The 17,112-nt window shown below is 32.0% G+C and overlaps 1 protein-coding gene across 1 annotated transcript; it reads left to right on the forward strand.

Moving 5' to 3' along the window:
• Positions 1-6,622: 6,622 nt before the first annotated feature.
• HELRODRAFT_166903 (hypothetical protein) lies at positions 6,623-10,692 on the forward strand (the record flags this gene model as incomplete). The annotated part of the gene is made up of 11 exons (XM_009012081.1): positions 6,623-6,626; positions 6,824-7,031; positions 7,129-7,229; positions 7,299-7,850; positions 7,920-8,133; positions 8,199-8,299; positions 8,368-9,384; positions 9,454-9,667; positions 9,730-9,830; positions 10,196-10,249; positions 10,550-10,692. 11 exons carry the CDS (start codon positions 6,623-6,625, stop codon positions 10,690-10,692), a joined length of 2,709 nt encoding a protein of 902 aa, XP_009010329.1.
• Positions 10,693-17,112: the final 6,420 nt, after the last annotated feature.

The raw sequence follows: 17,112 nt of genomic DNA on the forward strand, positions 1-17,112 counted from the left end.
CGATGCAAAAGTGACTGCAATTAGCTGGTCACTGATTTTGAAAGAAGCTAAAATGGATCTCAAAAGCTCGTCCATAGTTGTGAGACGTGTGAGTGTACGTTGTATACGGTTGGATTTTTCTAACAAGAGCTCAGCTGTAATGGATGTTGCATTTTTGTCCAAACATCAGAAATTCGTTTTTAATCTACAGCTCGGACTCCGAACATTGAGGCTGCTTCACCAGATCGGCGAGTTAAGCTCAGTCGGTAGAAGTGCTATTTCTCGTGCAGTTACATAATAACCTGGTTTGAATACTGTCGGTTGAAACTGAAAGACTATCATACGCCATGTGCGTATGATGCGATGCTTGCGCGTGCATACATAATGTGTGTATACGTTGTGTACAGTTTTTGTTGCACAAAGGTTTAAATACAGGGATAATATGTAACATAATAAAGGAAAAAGAGATAAGAGGATCTGTAGCAAATAATTTAACGTTAACTAACACATTATAACGTTAAGTCGTCTATATTAATAGATTATTTGTACGAATATAAAAACTATAAAGTTAAAGAAATGAAATAAGTTGTAACCTTTCATGTTTTCGTTCATCTTTATTTTACATAAAATATTTTTTTCTCTTCAAATTTCTTGTAGTTAACTTACAACTAACTAACTAATCTGTGCAGGACTATTTCTTGTTAACCTTTTAAACAATGCACGACATATATAGAACATATAATATCTAGGTATATTATACGTTATGTTATTGAGATGAAAACTATGTAGATTAAATGTTTAAATGTATAATGTTAACTGTGAAGAATGAAGAAGAAAGACAGGTTGAAATTTGCAGACTTGATTTAAAAAATATGAGTGAGCTAAATTTATTGTCAACGATGGTCCAGAATAAAAAACATGTTTTAAAATAATTATTGTTTAAATGAAATTTGAAAATAAATGTTTAAATGTATAATTGTGAAGAATGAAGAAGAAAGACAGGTTGAAATTTGCAGACTTGATTTAAAAAATATGAGTGAGCTAAATTTATTGTCAACGATGGTCCAGAATAAAAAACATGTTTTAAAATAATTATTGCCTACGGTCTGTTTTTGGACAGAAACTCGCTGTTTTTAAACAATAATAATGATGATGGTGGTGGTCATAACTTTTAATCATAAACAAAAAACTTTAACATTAACATTTTTAAACAAAAAATAATTTCAAGATTCATTCGGAACTGGCAAAAAACAATAAAAAAGTAAATTTTGGCGAAATAAGGAATAAAACAGATTCCAAATCAATGTGCACGCCAGAAGAAGAAACTATAGAAATAAATTTTTCAGGTATTATTACATATTTTTAAAAATATATATATTTCAACAGCATTAAAATAAAAAATCACAAATTTTTTTAAATTGTTTAATCATTAAGAAAACAAGATAAAAATACATAGATGTATATGTTTTAATGTAAATTATTTATAGAAACTGATTGAATCTTTGAGAAAAATGTGATATTTAGTTTTTTCAAGTTTTATGTTTCCGAAGTTTTATTCGTGTTGTAAAAAAATATGAAGATGTCTAGAAACAAGTAAAATTGTTTGGAATCAGTGAAATATGTATCAGTGCCATCATCTATGTAGCTAGATTTTCCAGACTACAAAATTTTGAAAATTTTATATGTAAAATTTCATAATTTACCAAAATATCATACAACTCGGGCTGTGCTTATATACAACAACTCTACAATCGGTGTTATAAAGATATCTGATAACAACAGACAATTATCGATGAATCAAGACAATAATAATTAATTGAAATTAATTATATAGCGCTTTTAAAAAACTTTGCAGCGATTTTAATCAGTATGTCTGTGTCAGATTGAAAATATCCGACTCCGGGCAAAAATTTCCGACTCCCGACTTCCAAGAACTCTGGGTTCCGAATTCTAGAAGAATTTTTTAAATTTTGTACCATAATTTTACCATATTATTACTACTAAATGAAAAATACTTTAAAAAACATTTGAAATTAGTCAATGTTATTTTTTTACGGTAAAATTACTTAATTTTTATGTTTTAAAACATGCTAACTAAAAAAATTCAACTTTTGCATCATTATTTCACCTTATTTTTACTATTAAATAAATAATATTTTAAAGAAACACTTAAAATCAGTCAATGCTACAGTTTGTCTTAGTAAAATTACTTTATTTTTGTTTTACAACAACTTACTGAAAATAATTATGTGATTTTATTCATATTTTTAGCATTTTTTCAGTATTAAACATGATTGAATTTTGTTATGTATATTTATCCTCTAAAGAAACACAATCTTAAAAATAATTTTCAGGAAAAGAAATAAAAATTTGTTATAAATAGATAACATTATCCGGAGTCGGATAAAAAAATCCGACTTCAGCCCTTAAAAAATTCCGACTCCGGCAAAAATTTTCAATGCCCACACTCTGATTATAACAATATTATTATATGATCAGCAAGTTAGCTCAGTCGGTAAGTGACCCTGTCCTCCCCATCTGACCCAGCTAATCCACACACATCCATCAGTAATTTTTCAATTTCTGTTTCCACCATTTGCATTTCCCCAAGTTGTACATGCTTCGAACATTATATATATATATATATATATATATATATATATATATATATATATATATATATATATATATATATATATATATATATATATATATATATATATATATATATATATATATATATATATATATATATATATATATATATATATATATATATATATATATATATAATGTGTTTCTACTTTGTTGGTTTTTTGTTCGTTCAATTAGTTTACCAGCAAGAGTAACTTGTAACACCACTTCATTAGTCACAACATATTCACGAATCTATATCGACATTGTGAAAATGGAATCATAGTCTCACACTTTACTGACTATTTTCCAGTTTATGCAATTATAGAGAATTTTAAAATATCTCAATTTTAAAAAGAGTAATCAATAAAACATCCATTTTTTTTATTAAAAAAACCCTTTCATTTCAAAATTGGCGTTCGGTAAATTATTCATTATTCCAGTAATCTGTTCAATGAATATTTCGTCAATGTCCCAAAATGCTTTTGGAAAAAGAAATAGTTACAGAATATAAATTAAAAATAAATAATACAGTCTGTAAATCTATGTATTCAAATTCCAATAATGAAGAAGTAATGTACAGTGTTCAAAATTTAAGCAACAAAAAAAAGCACATCAGATGATATATTAAATACCTAACAAATTATCCCAGAAATTGTTATCCCAATCACTCATATTTACAATCTGTCTATTGCCCAAGGAATATTTCCGCAATGTTTCAAAACATCCAAAGTAGTTCTAAAATTTACAAAAATGGCAGCAAGTTAGAGACAAGTAATTACCGACCAATATCTCTACTTTCTCCAATTTCCAAAGTACTAGAAAAAATTAGTTTTGTTAGAGTTACTATACTTCCGTCTATTAATAAATTCAATCAATCAATCTTTGTTTAGCGTCCAGAGACCCAGTTCCCCCGAGGTAGGACGTTTTTTTCTCTTCCATCAATTTTTTTGCGCCATTCATTCATTTAAATTTAGAACTTTCATGTCTTGCTCGATTGTTTGCGACCAGAACATTTTTGGACGGCCTTTGGGACGTGTGCCAGGTACCTTAACATCTGCAAGAGAAATTATGGCACTGTTTCCACTTCGTTTGACATGACCAAACCACCGCAGACGGTGTTATTGGCATTCGTCCTTTATATCATCTAAACCAGAACGACTTTGAATCCATGATCGGCGTGTCTGGTGTTCCAATCTTCAAACATCTGTGCTGCATTCTGCTCAGATGTGGCTGTTAAAACAATATCATCAGCATATATTAGATTCCAAATGCGTATCGGCTTTGTGATTTCTTCCATCACAGTTATAAATAACAATGGACTGAGAATCGAGCCTTGGTGAACTCCAACGCCGATGTCAAATGCATCTGTGTTTCCAACCTTTGTGCTGACGAAAGTCTTAGTATTTGTAGACATTTCTATCACAAGTCGAACAAGATATTCTGAAATGAGTTGTCGACCAAGACTCCACCTGATTGCTTCAAGGGTAACTCAATCAAATGCTTTTTCAAGGTCTACAAAAATATGTGATAGTTGTTGATGCTTTGCGAGGTACTTCTCTTGCAGTTGTCAAAGGTTGTGAATTACACCAATTGTTTATTTCCCCGCTAGGAAACCAAATTGATAATTTCAGACTGTGATGCATCGCGTTAATCTTTTCTCAATGATTTTTTCGACACTTTTCAGGGAGTGTTCTAACAGACGTATACCCCGATATAATGAACAGTTCAATGAATCATTTTTACCTTTGTATAGCGGAACTGTCATGCTATAGTTCCATTCGGTCGGCATTGAGCAATTTTTCCAGATTTCACGGCAAAGTTGTAGTAATGTTTGGATACTTGTAGAACCAGATGCTTTGATAATGTCATGTCATTTGTGAGTCCAGAGGGCCCTGCTGCCTTTCCATCTTTCATAGCTTTCAGAGCTTCTGTAAGTTCTTCTACAGTGATGTCTGGGATCGGACCTTCGATGGGTGGAGCGTCAAAATTGACATTGATGGAATTTGATCCGTTTAACTGACGGTTGAAATATTTTTTCCACTGTAGCTTGATCTCATCTTGTTCAAGAACCATCTCATTTTTGTCGTTTTCGATACATAAGGCACCAACTATGTCTTTTTTTCTGTACGCCTTGTTGGTTTTGCTATAGGATACAGAGATTTCATTGGTTCACTTTTGCTTTTAGTGAGCCACTCTCTGCACTAATCTGTCTGAGCCAGTGCGACTTGATGTCTTGCATAGTTGTTCTTCTCACGGAAAATTTTGTGGTCATCAACAGACATTGATTTTTGCCATTGTTTGTATGCAGCTTTCTTTTCAGCAATTGCATTTTGTACACTGTCATTCCTCCACCACGTGTCCCGTTCATGCTGGCGTTTTGTACCAGTTTTTCCAAAAACTGTAGTTGCAGCGTTTATCATAACGGTTTTATATGTACTCCAATCTGTACTGGATTGCGATTGAAAGGCCAAGATTTTATACAATGCGGCTACTTGTGGGAACCAACGTCAAATGTTAAGGCTAGATCGTGGTTACAGTTCACAGATGATACAGCATTAGTGGCACGTAATTCAAAAAGTGCTCAAAAACTGATCGATTTGATTTTAGCCTGGTGTTGATGGTCAGATATGCAAATGAGAGTAGACAAATGTTGTGTGTAAACCAAAGAGGCCATAAAACAGAACCTCGGGGCACACCTGAAATAACAATTTCGACATTGGACAGAAAATATTCAAACAAACCTGTTGAGTCCTACCAATTAAATAGGACTCGAACCATGAAGCAACCACACCCACGACACCAAAACGACGTTTGAGTTTATGAATAAGGAGCGATTGTTCGACGCAGTCAAACGCAGCGCTCATAAAGCCAAAAGTGAAACATTTTGTGAATCCGTAAATGCAAACAATTCCGAAGAAATATCGATCAAAGCAGTTTCAGTAGAGTGATACTGCCTGTAACCAGACTGATGAATGGGAATTAAACCATGCACATTCAAATGATTTAAAAATTGTTTTAAAACTAATCGATCAATGATTTTTGATAAAAACAAGAGGTTGGAAATCGGGCGATAATTTGCAATGTCTTCCTTATCAAGAGATGACTTTTTTAATAAGGGAGTCACAACTGCATGTTTTTATGCCTTAGGAAAATAACCAGTGTCAAAGCACAAATTGATAAAAAATGTGAGAAACGGTATGAACAAATTTATATATTGTTTGGAAATACGCACAGGAATAATATCATGGGAAAATGTCTTTAATGGTGAACTGAGCACAACTTTCTTAATTTTATCACCAGAACATGGAATAAAAAACTGAACAAGTCAGACAACCCTAAATCACTAGGAGCACTGGGAGGTTCAAGCAAGAAATCTGTATGTTTTCTAACTTTTTTAATCTTATCACTAAAAGATATTACAAACTGTGATGGGGTAAACTTTATATTAGATTCATGGACTGTAGGACTAGTGGAAGATTTACCTAACAATTTATTAATGGTAACCCACAATTTCTTAGGTCTAGATATATGAACAAAGATCAAGTTTTTGAAATATAAATTTTTGAAAACAGAACTTTTGTTAACTTGGTTAGGGTTTTTTCAATATGTTTTTCCAATTTACGGCAAGCTCATACGTCTACATTGATCATTAAACCAGGAAATAATGTGGGTGTCATTGGACTTAACGTAATGAAGTTGGGCAAATACATCAACAATTGATTGCATTCCTTTGACAAACAAAGCGTAAGAAACATCGGGATATTTTAAATCAAACGAACCACTAATAAACTATTGTAAAACAAAATTTTCAAACAATGTACCGTTGATACGATCCTATGAGCGAACTAATTTTTTGAATATTATAGGCTTCCTAAAAACAAACGAAAAAATATTCTTGATGAAGTTATGGTCTGAATACACCAAATGGAAATATCGTGCATTTCGTAAGTAGAAAATAAACCGATGAAACGACAGAAACGACGAGATCGAGTGTTCCACCCAAAATATGGGTAGGTCCATCAACTCGACAACAAACCTGGAACGACGACTCAAAAATATCTAACAATTTAATGGCATTTAATTCATTATATCTTCCAATATATATATATATATATATATATATATATACACACCTATAAACATGTAGTACGTGAAAGACAAAAAAATAGAACGTTTAAATCGAATTTATGAAATTAATTACAAACAGACTGCAAAGAAGATGTGAAAAACAAAAATTCAGAACTAATTAAGACCGACGAATCACACTTTAATTTGACACCAGATTCAATAGAAAATTATCAGGAACACTTCGAGTTAGTAACAAAAGACGCAACTGCAAACAAAAGCGTAGAGTACACCAAAGAGTTTGTAAAGTATGTTGAAAATGAAAGCCAAACATCTATTGTGACATTAAAGTAAGTTGAAAAATTTATTTAAATAAATGATGGTAACAAAAAGCCATTAAAAAAAATTTGCGTGAGTTAAACAAAAAATAAAAAAAAATTTTTTTAGAGAAAACTATGATAAACAAAGTTCATTGAAAATCTTAGAGAAAATAGCTCCTATTGAAAGCTGTGAAGGAGAACATGTAGAACTTGTCACCGTGGTAGAAGGTATATACAAACATGTGCATAATTTATAAAAATAATATCGTAACAAAAACCCTATTTGTTTTCACAAAGGTTCAACTGGAACGGCTTCGAATGACACAGAGGACAAGGAAAAAACCGGCAAGAAGCTCAAAAAGAAGGTTGTAACTAAAAAACTAAAAAAGAAAAAAGGTGTCCAATTAGACGATGATATAAAAGACAAAACCGATACGTTAGTTGTCGAAGAGTGTGAAGCTTTGTTGCCGACATTCGAAGTGGAACCGAAACCCCAAACTGTTTATTTAGGTGACGAAATTGTCATTGAATGCAAACTTTCTCCTAGTTCGAAAAACCAGGTGACTTGGTTTAAAGACGGACAACCGCTTAGTGAACTTAAAGACGGTAGAATAAAAATCAATTCAAGCAGTGAATCCGGAATTCAAACATTAAAAATAGCTAAAGCTTTATGGCAAGATGTTGGTGATTTGGTTATGATTGCCGAAAACGAAAACGGAATAGTCGAATGTACTGTACCTATCAACGTTTTATCGAAAGTTCGGAATGAGAGTTTGAAAATTGACCAATTTATTTGCCCGTCGTTAATCAAAACAGGAGGTCTTTTAGAAATAAATTGCCACGTTTCAGGTGAGATATAAATAGTAATCAATCTACGAATTGTTAAAATTATTGAAATTTATATTTATTTCTATATAGGTCAGGAGCATGCTGATGTGAAATTTTACAAAAACTCAGAATTGCTGCAAGCCGACGAATCACGCATCTTTTTGTTACCCGACTCATTGGATACTGATGACGGTAATTTTAAATTGTTAATAAAAAACGTAACTGAAACGGATAGCGGTCAGTATACCGTAGTTGCCCGAAAGAATGATGAAAAGGCATACCAGACCTCAATTGTTACGGTGAAGTGAGTTGAAAAAAAACTGATGCCATAATTAATAAGTGACCTAAATATTAATTTTTTTTTGTCAGAGAAAATTATGAAAATCAAAGTTCATTGAAAGTCTTAGAGAAAATAGCTCCTGTTAAAACCTGTGAAGGAGAACCTGTAGAACTTGTCACCGTGATAGAAGGTATATACAATTATGGGCGTAATTCATAAATATAATAACGTGACAAAATTTTTTTCTTACTCACAAAGGTTTAACTGGAACGTCATCTGTAACCTGGTTAAAAGATGGCAAGCCAATAAAAGCGGATGAGTTTATAACAATCAGCAACGTCGGAAACAAACAGACTCTGAAAATAAGTAACTGCACTTCTGATGACGCCGGCCAGTACTTTTGTGTTATAGAAGGTGATTCTGGGAAACTAACAACAAGTGCTTCTGTAAGTGTCTCAGATGAAAACTTAGATTCGATCGAAGCTGTGGAACAAGCCACTTCGGAAAACGATCAAACTCAATTGTTCTCTGCGGAGAAAAAACTGAAAAAGAATGTTGCCGTAGAACGAAGAAAAAAGGCGAAATTTTTGGCAGAACCACATGACTCAAGTATTGCAAAAATTGACGATATGCTAGAGGACTTTCAAGAAATGATTTTGTCTGAAAACAAATCTGAAATCGATATCAAACAAAGCAAACAAGAAAAGTTGCCTGTAAACAATTTGAGTGAAGAAACGGCTTCAAATGACACAGAGGACAAGGAAAAAACCGACAAGAAGCTCAAAAAGAAGGTTGTAACTAAAAAACTAAAAAAGAAAAAAGGTGTCCAATTAGACGATGATATAAAAGACAAAACCGATACGTTAGTTGTCGAAGAGTGTGAAGCTTTGTTGCCGACATTCGAAGTGGAACCGAAACCCCAAACTGTTTATTTAGGTGACGAAATTGTCATTGAATGCAAACTTTCTCCTAGTTCGAAAAACCAGGTGACTTGGTTTAAAGACGGACAACCGCTTAGTGAACTTAAAGACGGTAGAATAAAAATCAATTCAAGCAGTGAATCCGGAATTCAAACATTAAAAATAGCTAAAGCTTTATGGCAAGATGTTGGTGATTTGGTTATGATTGCCGAAAACGAAAACGGAATAGTCGAATGTACTGTACCTATCAACGTTTTATCGAAAGTTCGGAATGAGAGTTTGAAAATTGACCAATTTATTTGCCCGTCGTTAATCAAAACAGGAGGTCTTTTAGAAATAAATTGCCACGTTTCAGGTGAGATATAAATAGTAATCAATCTACGAATTGTTAAAATTATTGAAATTTATATTTATTTCTATATAGGTCAGGAGCATGCTGATGTGAAATTTTACAAAAACTCAGAATTGCTGCAAGCCGACGAATCACGCATCTTTTTGTTACCCGACTCATTGGATACTGATGACGGTAATGTTAAATTGTTAATAAAAAACGTAACTGAAGCGGATAGCGGTCAATATGCCGTAGTTGCCCGAAAGAATGATGAAAAGGCATACCAAACCTCAATTGTAACTGTGAAGTGAGTTGGAAAAATTCTGATGCCATAATTAATAATGACCTAAATATTAACTTTTTTGTCAGAGAAAATTATGAAAATCAAAGTCCATTGAAAGTCTTAGAGAAAATAGCTCCTGTTAAAACCTGTGAAGGAGAACCGGTAGAACTTGTCACTGTGGTAGAAGGTTTTGTAATTATGTGTAAAATTTGATAACAAAAAATGTACAAGTTTTAATAATGTTTTTAAGTCTAATTGAAAAATTGTTCGGCATGGAGGTAAGAGTTGATTGTTGCTGTTAAATGTCTAATCCCACACCTTGACGTTTTTAGTTAATTATTCGTCAACGCATAATCTGAACGTTGTAAAGGGCTGATAATTATCGGGATTAACGTTTCTGTTCTTCTTTCTGAAAGCAGGATAACATATATTTTCATTGACATTGATCATTTTGAGATGTCCAACAACATTAGTTGCATCACATCTTGTCACATTACTGACACTTACAAAGAATACTTTTACTTTTCATATAATTTTTGAATTGATTATTAGACGTGTCAATATTCAACTTTGACGGCAAATATATATCAAAAGTTTTCATAGCAGGTTTATAACTTTTTTCTTTCTCACTGTGACAGAATGGCCATTATCAATATTATCTGAAATACATTTACTATTTGCACTTTGAACGATATATCATTGGAAATTTTTTTCTAATTAAAATTATTAGCAAGCGTTTCTAACTGAAACCGGCTTTCAATTTAACTTCAGCTAACTTTTTTCTTGCTTAAACATTTGAAACTACTGTATGTTTAACTATGTTATTTAATTTTAACATACGATTTGTCATTAAAAAATCGCTCTTTATTCAGCAAATAATCTCTTCCACCTTACATAATTTTTTAGGCTCACCGACAAAAGAGCGCAGCAAAAAAGGCGCAGACAATAAAAGCGCAGTAATAATGGTGCTGTGCAAAAAAGGCAATGTCAAAAAAGGCTTGTATAGTAAGGGCACAAAAGTGTGCAAGACAAAAAGGCGCGAGTATTGAGGGCGCTATGAGAGTAAGATTGAAATTAAAAATAACAATAATATTTATGCTAATGATTGATAATTTATACTCGGGTAAAGGTAATTTATTGCAACATTTCCCAGCATCTTAAAATTGAAAATAATTTTTTGTAATATATAAATCAGGGCTTCGAACCGTAATTCGTTCCGGTTTTCGGTTTCGGTTCGACTAACAAAATATATTTCGGTTCAGTTCCGGTTTTCGTTCCAGATAAAATTTCGGTTCGGTTCGGTTCTGGTTATCGGTTCAGTTCCGGGAAACGTTTTTGCCCATCAAAGTTATTAAGTTTTGTAAATGGTCATCACAATCATACTGGCGCAAATTTGTAAAGCAAAGTAAAGAACACTTATAAAATGATGTAAAATTATTGATAAGAAGCCAAATTAATTTTCAATTTTAATAAAAAATTTTAAATTAAAAATTCCGTAACAAATAATTCTGAATGCAAAAATCACGAAACTTAGCAAAAAAAAATTAATTATCTTCCAGACAAGAAATTAAAAGTGAATTTCTTTGACATTACGTGGTGGAGCGCGCTAATAAATTTGCGGGCAAATATATTTAATTAATTATATTTAATTGAGCTTTTGTAAATGTTGCCGGTATCGCGTGTATCGGATATTCTAGTTATTGACATATCATTGTTAATTAAATTTCAAGTTATTAAGAAACTTAGTCATGAATTTTTTAAGTTTCTAAATATACAAAAAATGTGTTGAAATATTTTTTTAGCCAGCAAATGGAAACAAAGTATAAAAATGCATAACATTTCTCAGAAAACAAAAGTATATATTTATATACAATGACTAAAACAGATGAAAATTTCCTCTAATTAATAAAATGTCTTCTATTTATAGAAGTGCTCGTTATAAAAAATATATTAACGGCTTCGAACCGGAACGTTATTTTTTTCGTTTTGGTTTTCGGTTTCGGTTCTGTTCCGGTTCGAAGCCCTGATATAAATGAAAATTTAATCGAATTACATTACGGCGTCAATGGCGTATTGGTAGACCTGTCTAGGATTACTTTGCGTTATCGGATTAGAATGCATGTTATGTCATTTCACAGATTGTTCGTGTGATGTGTTCCTAAAGTTTTGGGTAGCACGCCTGTACAATAACTTCGTGTCACTGGGTTTGAAAACATGCAGTGCCAATGTAACCCGGCTTTTAAAGTCACAATTGAATATCCATTCTAAACTCACTTTTACATCATTTAAAAAATTACTTTAAAATTAACTCATAAAACGATTAACAAAATCATTAATATTATTGATATCACTTCAATCAAATAGTTAATTATTAATAATTTGTTATGTATAAAATAATATAAATGCATTATTTACCTACTATTCAAATTGACTTACACAGAAACAATTTCATAAACCTTTGAATATCGCAATTAAAATTCCTGCAAAAATAACTTTTAAATATAATTAAAAAATTATAAATAAAAAATTTATATTAAATTTCTATAAATAAACGTAGACAATATGTGAATAAAAGTATTATGTAAATTTCAGAAATTGCGCCCTTATGACTTGCGCCCTTTCTGTCTTGTGCCCTTTTTGTTTTGCGTCCTGATTATATGCGCCTTTTTAACCGCGCTTTTATTACACTGCGCCCTTATTGCTGCACTCTTTTTGTCCGCGCCTTTTTTGCTGCGCCCTTCTGTCGTGATATCATTTTTTATTCTTACTGAAACTTGGCACGAGGACTCTAACTCCCCCTCTCTTATTTTTGCTACTCCTGATGATAACAGCTTTCTTGAACTCTCTAGACCTCCAAAAGATCTTCTCTCATGTTCTCATTTTTCTTATGGGAGTGTCTGTCTATTCTATAAATCTATATTTACTGCTTCCATTAATAATTCTTTTAATTTTTTTTCTTTTGAATGTCTTGTTATATTTTTTAAGTTGTTTTCTCTATTTTTTTTATACTGCTGTAATCTATCGACCTCCTTCTTTTTCTCTCTATATTTTTAGATGAATTTTACTCACTCGCTGAATCTTTCTACACTTTTTCTATTTCTTTCTATATCTCTGGTAATTTCAACTTGCACTTCACTAACTTATCTTGTTTTTACACTTGTAGATTTAATGATATTTTGTCTTGTTTTAACTTAACACGATATTGTTCTTTTCATACTCATATTTCTGGTAACACTATTAATTTTATTATAGCTTCATCTTTTTTTAACAAACAAAACACAAACACACGTTTAGACGACATTTTCCCCGAGATCGGGGGTTGCCGTTTGGCTACCTATGATGAAACCGAAATACCCCTCGACGCTATTCACATCTGTCACTCGCCTCAGTATCACGCAACCCCGCTTTCACTCTGTCCTTCTCCACCTGCTCTCTCCATCTCAATCGCGGACGACCTCTTCCTATCACTCCTTCAACATTGAACTCCAACGCTCGCCTAATCCCGACCCTTTCATTCCTTCTCAACACATGTTCATACCACCGCAATCTCGATCTCTTTATCAATGTCACAATGTCCTCATTCAGTCCCATCATCGACATCAGTTCTGTACTACTCCTCCTATCCTTCATTTTAACCCCACACATCATTCTCACCATAGCTCTTTCAGCCCTTTGCAGTACACTTTCCTCCACTCTCCTCAACACCCAAGTTTCACCACCATATACTATTGCTGCTCTCACACATGCTCTATATACCCTCCCCTTTCATCTACACTGACCATTTCTTTCCACACAATACCCCATCCAGTTCCCTAAATTTTATCCATCCCACACGAACTCTTGTCGTAACAGAGCTCAAACATTTTCCATCTGCGTTCAGTTTAACCCCTAAATAAACAAAGCTTTCCACTCTTTCAATACCACCACTCAACCCTGTCCTTGCGTCCGTCCTATTAACCACACCATGAACACATTTCTTACATTTGTCTTCATCTTTTTTTAAGCCTATTAATATCTCTGCTAGCTCTGTTCCTTATTCTGATTATTTCCTTATTGAATTTGTATTTTCTTTAGATATTCTTCCTTCTAATTCATCTATGTCTATTTCTAAAAGATGATTGTCTTCTCTTAATAAAAATATCTTTCTTCAATCTCTTACTGAAACAATTTTTGATACTTCCTTATTTTCTGATGTTGATGATTTTGTCTATCTATGCTTTTAATATCTACATTACTTCTTTTCTTAATAAGCTTATTCCTTTTAAATCTTTTACTTATAGACTCTATTCTATGAAGGCTCATTGGTTTGACTATGCTTGTAAATTAGCTAAGAACAGTGTTAGAAGACTGGAGAAAGCCTATAGGTTAAATCTATCTAACTTTCTTTATTCTATCTATGAATCTGAATTAATTAATTATAAATATCTACTATTCTCTAAACACTCTATTTTTCTTAGAAATTTTATAATATCTACTTCAACATCGAAAAATATATGGTCTGTTCTATATAAACTTCTTCATAATAAATTTTCTCACTCATCTTTTTCTGCTCAACAATTTTATGACTTTTTTTTAAATAAAATTACTTCTTTAAGAACTTCTAATTCTAATTTTTCTCCTCATAACTTTACTAAACAAACAACTGAATCTTTTTCTTTATTTACTCCTATAAATCTTCTAGAACATACAATAATTATTAATTCTATGTCATCTACAGCTTGTTCACTAGATCTGCTTTTTTTTAATTTTTTTTAAAGAATTTTCTTTAATACTTCATCCTATCATTCTCAAATTAGTTAATTTATCTCTTTCCACTTCTAAATTTTCTACTTCTTATAAGAATTCTATTGTTATTTCTATTCTTAAAAACTTATCTTTAGATTCTTCTTCTTTATCTAGCTATAAATTACTCATATTACTTTCATCTCTAAAATAATAGAAACAGTGGTTCAAAATCAGTTATCATCTTATTTAAACTCTAATCTCTAACACCTTGCTACCTGTATCTCAATCTGTTTTCAGACCTGCTCACAGTACTGAAACTTATTTACTAAAAATAAATAATGATATACATAGTGACAGTAGTAATCTTACTCTTCTTCTTGCTCTTGACTTTTCTCTGCTTTTGATACTGTTGACCATGCTATTCTCTTGAGGCTGCTAGATCATTCTTTTAATATTAACGATTCTTGTCTATCTTGGTTTTCTTTTTATCTCTGTAATCGTTTTTCTTCTGTTGTTCTCAATAATTTTACTTCTAACTTCTCTACTCTTACTTTCGGAGTAGCTCAAATTTCCATCCTTGGTCCTCTTCTATTTATACTCTATACTTCTGAACTACTCGTATTATTTATTATTTTTCTTTCACTGATCAATTATATGCTGATGATTCTTATATTTATACTTCTTTTCCTCCATCTAACCTTGATAGTGTTCTTCATAATTTATCTTTATTATCTTCAATTATCGCTTGGTTTGACTCTATGTGTCTTAAACTTAATCGTCATAATCCTTCCAAATTTGAATTAATTTGTTTTAATAAATCTAAACACTCTATTACCATTCCTCCTATTATCTTACTTAATTTTAAAACTTTTGATGTTTCTCACAAGTTTTGTAGTCTAGGTTTTATCTTTGATTCTAGTATGTTTTTTTCTCTTCAGATTAATAATAATGTTGCTAGAAGTTCTAACTTTCATCAACGTAGAACAAAAAAAAAACTTTTGCCTTTCCTTGACGATGCTACTCTTCTCTTTTTTGTTATTTCGTTTATCTAGAATTGATTATTGTAACTCGCTCTACAATAGTCTTCTTGATTCTAAGCTCTATCCTATAAGTAAAGCTTTTAACTAGGCTGCTCGTCTGGTTGCCCGTGCCCCTTTCTTTTCTCATATATCTCCATATCTTGTTCTCTTGCATTGGCTATCTATAAAACATAGAATAATTTTTAAAATTTGCACATTTATGTATAAGTCTCAATCTAAATTATTTTCTAAGCACTTATTAGTTAGATTAATTAAACTTAAACGCGCCGGTTTACGATAGTTTTCTTGTTCTCACTTCTTTTTAGCTCGTGTTACACACTCTGTTGCTAAATCTGCATTTGCTTTTTCTGGCCATTTTTTGGAACTCTCTACCTCCTTCTCTGACTACTTCTCCATCACATACGAAGTTAAAAGCGAATCTCAAGACACATCTTTTTGCAAAATTCATTGAGGAGCGCTGTCGAACATCGCGGAAATAGCGATTTATAAACCAATTGAGTGATTGATTAATTGATTGATTCTTGTACGTCATTCAAAGAACTGAATTTATCTTTTATGTTGCCAAGACATTGTACTCACGTTTGTATATTATCCAAAAGATTACCATGCCAATTGAATAAACTTAACAAGGCGGGTCCAATATCAATAAAGCCAATTTCTTTCTTAGAATTAGCTAATATAATATCACATTTCACCATTTAATTAAAAGGACAAAACACAAATTTTGAAAACTTATAATTCATTTGCAAAATATATCTGCAAATGTCAATAAATTCATTAAAACCTGTCGTGTTATCACCATTCAACATTTTCTGCTATTTTTTAGAACGTTCTTCAGTTTCTTTAACAAAAATTGTTTTGTTGTTGTTAATTGAACCTTCAAATCAAAAATTTGAAATTAAAACTTCACGAAATTTAACGTCATTAAAATTATATATAACATAACAGCTCGTCAATTACGCTCACTGAAACAAAATCGTCCATTTCGCAAAACAAGAATATCGTAACAAAATCCATTTTTGTACTCACAAAGGTTTAACTGGAACGTCAACTGTAACTTGGTTAAAAGATGGCAAACCAATAAAAACGGATGAGTTTATAACAATTAGCAACATTGGAAACAAACAGACTCTCAAAATAAGCAACTGTACTTCTGATGACGCCGGCCAGTACTATTGTGTTATAGAAAGTGATTCTGGGAAACTAAAAACGAGTGCTACTGTAAGTGTCTCAGATGAAAATATATATTCGATCGAAGCTGTTGAACAAGACACTTCGGAAAACGATCACAATCAATTTTACTCTGCGGAGAAAAAAATAAAAAAGAATGTTGCAGTAGAACGAAGGCAAAAAGCAAAATTATTGGCCGAACCACAAAACATTGACGATATGCCAAAAAATTTTCAAAAAATGTATTCGTCTGCTAACAACTCTGAAACTGATATCAAACAAAGTAAACAAGAAAAGTTGTCCAAAAAAAATTTGAGTGAAGAAACAACTTCGAATGACACAGAGACGTACTGTGAGGACGAGGAAAAAACCGGTGTGAAGCTCACAAAAAAGGTGGTAACTAAAAAACTAAAAAAGAAAAAAGGTGTCAAATTAGACGATGAAATAAAAGAAAAAACCGATACGTTAGTTGAAGAAGAGAGTGAAGCTTTGTTGCCGTCGTTCGAAGTGGAACCGAAACCACAATCAGTTTAT

This window comes from Helobdella robusta (assembly GCF_000326865.2).
Source record: "Helobdella robusta unplaced genomic scaffold HELROscaffold_10, whole genome shotgun sequence".
NCBI lineage: Eukaryota > Metazoa > Annelida > Clitellata > Rhynchobdellida > Glossiphoniidae > Helobdella > Helobdella robusta.